The sequence below is a fragment of the Thalassophryne amazonica genome, chromosome 16, assembly GCF_902500255.1.
Source record: "Thalassophryne amazonica chromosome 16, fThaAma1.1, whole genome shotgun sequence".
Lineage (NCBI taxonomy): Eukaryota > Metazoa > Chordata > Actinopteri > Batrachoidiformes > Batrachoididae > Thalassophryne > Thalassophryne amazonica.
This window is the reverse complement of record NC_047118.1, coordinates 53,959,953-53,966,251: the sequence shown is the minus strand read 5'-3', so window position 1 is coordinate 53,966,251 and position 6,299 is coordinate 53,959,953. Positions and strand designations below refer to the sequence as shown.

Here is a 6,299-nt window from a genome sequence, read left to right as displayed (position 1 = left end):
GACATTAATGGAGTTATTCTATGGGTATTAATGTTATTTATAAATCAAAACCATCAGTCAGCATGACTTTATTTTCCAAGACCTCCGCCTGACCGGAGTGTTGTGTTTGATAGAGAGCTGGTTTTATGGCTGCTTTCAAGGTGCCTCTGTGCTGGAAGCTGTGTGGTAAACAAGAGTTGCCAGCAGGAGCAGATGTTCAAAGACAAAAGTGTGGTCTCATTGTTTGGGTCTGTTGTCACTTTTAATATTACTAGAAGCTATTGTGCTGTTAAAACTCAAATTCAGTTTATTAGTGGTTGCAAATGTACCAGAGACAATATTGGAATTCATCGGTTATCTGTAACTTCCGATACATTTTTGGGTGGTTTATCATTTTATCTTTATCAAAGATAACTTTTCAGTTATCTGATTATCTGTTATCAAAGTTAATTTTTTGGTTATATGTGCCCAACACTGGTTTTATTACATCAGTGAGCTGGTTTAGAATAAATATGGACATTTAAAAAAAAAATACTTCATCTTTTTACTTAATGTAAAAATAACGTAAATAATAGCAACACATACCAGCTTTTTCCTCTTGAGGAAACTGACATAGAAATTCCAGTGACTGCATTTTATTCATGTTTAAAGTGAAATAATAACAAGTTTAAAATATTTAAAAGCTATATCAAGATAAGTACCAACTGCAAAACTTTAATTTGCTCTTGTTGTTAAATTTGATCATCTGAAACCCTTTTTAGAAATTAATCAAAGTCAACAAATACCCCATGTTATACAGTTAAAAAGTATCCTAAATTATAATGGATTCCTTCCAGAATTTAACTTTTTTTTCCTCTTGATTTTTTTTCTTTTTTCAGTGGCTTTTGTGTACACTGCATAGTGGAATCACACATTTCTCATATTTTCTTCAATTTTTTGAAATATTTCAGGCAATCTCCAACACATTTTGTAAAATTGCTGAAGCTTATCAAAAGGATGATTAAATTTTGATGTTGATCAGAAAGTGGATTATTTTTTGATGCAATGAATCAAGGCTTTTTTCAAACATGCCGATTATATATATATATATATATATATATATATATATATATATATATATATATATATATATATATATACACACATATATATATATATATACACATATATATACACACACACACACACACACACGCGCATATACAGAGGTATGTACTCTACTGAATGCCCTTGTAGTTAATATAATTCTCGTTTGTATTCTGAAGCACGCTTGTTTTTCACATTTTTGAGGTAAGTGTGCATTCCCACTCCATAAATTTGTGGTGGAATGGGAAATGGACATTTCAAGGCCAATGAAAGCCACCACATCAAATAAAACATCGTGGATCAAAAGAACCAAAGCATGGACATTTCCCCCACTCTATAAATTTAAGAAAGGGGTAGTCTGCCACGCTTGATCGTGCGCTGCCTGAGCCCTGCCCCGCCACTGCTATTGGCTGGACGGACGCACAAGGGGGGAAAGTTTGAATAAAATACAAGCGCATGGCACGAGTGTTGTCACACAAGCCCGTGCGCTTCTTTCAAAGAGTTTTGAGTGAACACGCGCTCCTTCAGAGGCTGAGAGAAACCATCAGATGACCGGCTGATGCGCTGCTTTTCTGCTGACATCAAATTAGTGCGGAGCAGTCAGCAGACGTGTGGCGAAACGATCGCAAACCCGTGCGTAATTGCCGCGCCTTTTCTCCTCTCGGTTTGTCAGTGACACTTGATTTGCACGAAGCGCATTAAAACGAGCAGACTGATCGGGGATAAAGATGTCAACGATCAGAATGGTCTCATCGTTGCTGCTGCTGGTGCTCATACAGTCCGGCGCTCGTTGCGCACGGAGGTTCAGGGGTGGCCGTAACCCGCAGCCGCGACGCGCGCCACCGCCTCCCACGTACCGGGCGGACCGGGGCGATACCACGGAGAGCTTCCCTCTGGATTTCACCGCCGTGGAGGAGAACATGGATAACTTCATGACGCAAGTGAAGAACCTTGCGCAGTCGCTTTATCCGTGCTCGGCGCAGAAGCTCGACTACGACATGAGACTGAACTTTTTGGAGAATACATCAGTCACCTGTAACGACGGCAGTGCCGCGGGGTATGTGTCAACACTGAAATAACAGTTATGCTGTATTCCCACATGCCCAAATCATTTCTCACTTGTACGTGGTCTGGAAACAGTTTGGAGAGAGTGTGCGTAAAACGTCACTATATAATGGTTGGATGTTCCAAATTAAACTTTCATAAATCACAAAAACAGTCAATAACAATAACAATTTAATAAAACGAAGGATGGGGGATGATAATGACTGGAAAATGACTCGGAAACAGCTGCTTCGAGTAAACCAAGCGTGAAATTTGCGGAGCCACATGGAGCACGCTTCATTTCCTTTCCTTCAAATTAGAATGCAGGATTTGCGCTGCTGAATTGTCACGATTAAAAACTTTCGCATGCACATTTCTCTCTCATTTTGTCTTTTCCCTTTATTTGCTATGCCACGAAAAGCACATTAATACTAAAATAGGTACAGTTGTATAATAAACATAGATTACATTGATTTTAAATTCATGCAGGTTATTTTTTTTCATCCCATTTCGGTTCCAGTAACTGCGAGGTCAAGAGATTCTAATTTGAGCTTTTAAATTACACTATGCATGCTTCAGCAACATCAAAAATCCAAAAAGTATACATAATTTGGATGACACGATGCATGATATGATGCTTGTCTTTTCAAAGACTACAACTTTGTGCCAACATTCTTGAAAAGCTGGTAAAATATAATTCTGTGTGGACATATTATCAAATGTTTATCAGTGTCCATGTCTTATATGGAGGCTTTGATGCTGTGCTTGTGGACTTATTTGAGAGTTCAGCTGCAGGTCAGACTTGACTGAAATGTGTTTTGATATATACATGTGCATGAGGACAAGTGCAGAGGAACAGTTGTTGGCAGATGGTTGTTTTTAGTCACTATTGTGACAGCAGAGATGCTGCAATAATCCATCCATGCATGCATCGCAGTGCATGCAGTAAGCCAAGTATTTTCCACAGAGGTAGTAAATAAAGGCAAAGGGGCAAAGATCTGAGTCCTGTTTGAGATTGACACTGCACTTGTGAACTAAGATGAAGTGGCACCTTCTGTATTGGCCTGCTTATCACTCCAGACCTGCTCCACTTTCATTAAAGTGCACAGCCAACATTATGAACAGTGTCTCTCAGAAACAATAGCAAATGCAAAGTGTGATTCAGTGTCAATGAAATGCTTTAGTTTGGAAAGACAAATAAATATTTGAGTAAATTGTTTCAGTGCCTGCAGCATCTCATACATTAAAGCACACATTTAGACAGCCTTCTCTATTGAGAAATGTTTTTATCTCTGCATCTGAAGATAATGCATTTGTGCACTGACAGTAATGTGTCTTGCAGTGTGGAGAATCATGAGAGCATTGCCCTCTTCTGGGCTTACAACATACAGCACATCTCACAGGCGATGTCCACATTAGTAGTTGTAGTGTTCTGGATCTAATTTTTGCACAGATCTGATCTCTTCTGAATCGTGTGACTCTGCTCAATATGAGTGGTCCGCTTGCAAATTTCATCTCTGCTCATTTTGGAGAAAAGGTTCACGCATATACAAATGTGAATGGGAGTAATCTGGATTTAAAAAAAATAAAAAAATTCAAGTCATTTTCACCTGTAATGTTCACACAGCCTTATATTCTTTGTTTGGCACAAAATTACCCCAAATTGAATTTAAAGAAGAATTTCTTCCAGCCCATGTGGGTTCTGTCTTAGCTACAGGCTGTGCACTGACATCTTCTTCATCCACGTGTCTTATCGTAACATTCCTGTGATTATCCGCGTTATGCGTGAGCACATTGTTGGAGACTGATGAGCTCATCGTAACTGAAGGAAACATGATTACTCCTGTCACATTAGACAGTGTAGTACCAACATGATAGGGGACAGGATGTGATGAAGTCTATCTACTATATGATGACACAAAAAACCACCTTGTTTAAAAAAAAAAACACCAGCCAGCATAACCTGAAGAATCTTTACACTTCGAGTTATGCTGGCTGAATGCTTCTGTGTTGTGTTGCCTTTAAAGATCAGAATCAACACAAAAACAAGAACCTTGTTCATGTCAAAGTCATGCCGTTTGTGTTGTTACTTCATGCCGACTTCCACCTGTGACAGTGGAATCACTGAGGGCATTACTTTCCGTTTTTAAGCCTATCTCTCTGGCATCAAATAAACGCTGAGGTATTTCGAATCTTACGGACACATTTTTATTTACATGCATGTGTAAATGTTGCATTGTGTTGATTTTGTATTCTTTGGTCTTTTGTAGGTACTACCTGAAAGAATCTCGAGGCAGTAGACGGTGGTTGATATTCTTAGAGGGTCAGTATTACATTGTTCTGATTGGTGTTCAAAGTCAGACATGTTTAAGGTTGGCATTCCCAATCTCAAAACCGATCCCTTTTTTTCAAAGAATAATTATGAAAAATATCAAATGAAACTTTTTTTAAGTACAATCACCCAGTCCTGTATTTTTAACCTAATGATTCCCAAGAAAATCTCAATAAGATTTGAAATCTCTTTGTCAAGACTGTGGTAACCATGACAAGCAGTGCACCACAAAAATATAACAATATTGAATAATAACAGTCAAAAACAGAAACATGCTATCATGAAAGCTACTAAGGTTCTAAAAGAATATGAAAAGGAAGATCAAACATCACAAAAAATTTAACTGTGTTAAATTAATACTGCAGTGGAGGTGTACGATCCCATCCAGTGTTAAATCAACTCTATTAGAGAGTTTAATCAAGTTGATCAACATAATACAGTTCATTTAAACTATGATGGGCAGCATGGTTGCTTAGCGGTTAGCATTGTTGCCTCACAGCAAAAAGGTCATTGGATCAATTCCCACCTGTGGCCTTTCTGTGTGGAGTTTGCGTGTTCTCCCCGTGTTTGCGTGGGTTCTCCCCGGGTGTTCCGGCTTCCTCCTACATCCAAAGACACGCAGGTTAGGTGAATTGAAAACTTTAAATTGTCCGTCAGTGTGTGTGCGGGTGTGAATGTGTTTGTCTATATGTGGCCCTGTGACACACAAGCGTCCTGTCCAGGGTGTACGCCCCAGCCCGTGACCCTTTATTGGAGAAAACTGTCGAAGATGAGTAAGTGATTTACACTATGACAGAGTTGATTTCACACTATTTTGAAAGAGAAAGCACGCATTCACTGTAGTGTTCATTTAACAGTGCAATATGAATTCAGGAACCTAAAAGTGGTTCAATCCATTTAAAACGGACATTTAAGACACAGTTCAGCAACCTAATATGCGTTAGCAAGTGAACCAAACTGTAATGTCTATTTGGGCCTTTGTTGATTATTTATTTATTTATTTTATTGGGGGCCAGTAACGGGTAATATGTTGGGAAGGTGTCGTAGCACGGACCCACAACAGGGGGCGCAAATGAACGGACTATGAGTAAGCCAAAAGGTAACAATTTAATGTTGTGATAATACACAACTAAATGTGTCGTAATTCTCACAGTCAATAAACACCAGGTGACGTGTGGGCAGGCTCGAAGATAGAAGACGCCCGACGAGAGAGAAGCCGCGTCCCACACGGCCTCCACCACCAACGGTCTGAAGAACACCGGAGCCGCCAAGTCCCGAGTCCCCAGGTGGCCTCTGTCTTCGGCTGTCGACCCTGGTACTGCTGGCAGAAAACAGAAAGATGATGTATGAGTGTGAGTCCGCACACTCAGTAATTTACAGTCCAAACACAGTTGGGAGGGAGCACCTCCACCTCCAAATCACACACACTCGTGCAGCTCCTGGTCAACCACTTATCGGTTTTGGGGTGTGAGGCGAAGCCGTCGCAGTCACACCAAACGCCAAAAATCCCAGATAAGGAATACCAACAGGAAAACAGCTGCAAAACAGATCAGATTATTATTCGCAATAATCATAGCAGAGAAGTGTACCTTGGTACTGGTAGTCGATTTCTCGGCGGGAAGGTGGAGTTGCAGTCCGGCTTTTATGGTAGTGATGATAACGAGTGACAGCTGGTGCAGAGGATGAGTGACAGCTGTCACTTCTTCTGGGTCTGGCGCCCTCTCGTGCTTGGAGCCCGCACTCCAAGCAGGGCGCCCTCTGGTGGTGGTGGGCCAGCAGTACCTCCTCTTCAGCGGCCCACACAACATAATATACTGAGGGGAAATAAAACCCTTAGAATTTCTGCGGTTAAAGATGT

At 40.4% G+C, this 6,299-nt stretch overlaps 1 protein-coding gene across 1 annotated transcript in view; it reads left to right on the top strand.

Annotated features, from left to right (window-relative positions):
* Positions 1-1,539: 1,539 nt before the first annotated feature.
* The window catches only part of notum1a (notum, palmitoleoyl-protein carboxylesterase a), a 28,044-nt gene continuing 23,284 nt past the window's right edge, over positions 1,540-6,299 (top strand). The window contains exons 1-2 of the mRNA XM_034190936.1: positions 1,540-2,122; positions 4,380-4,432. Of these exons, the coding sequence (XP_034046827.1) occupies positions 1,794-2,122; positions 4,380-4,432 (382 nt within the window). The 5' untranslated portion in view covers positions 1,540-1,793. The remainder of the gene's footprint in view (positions 2,123-4,379; positions 4,433-6,299) is intronic.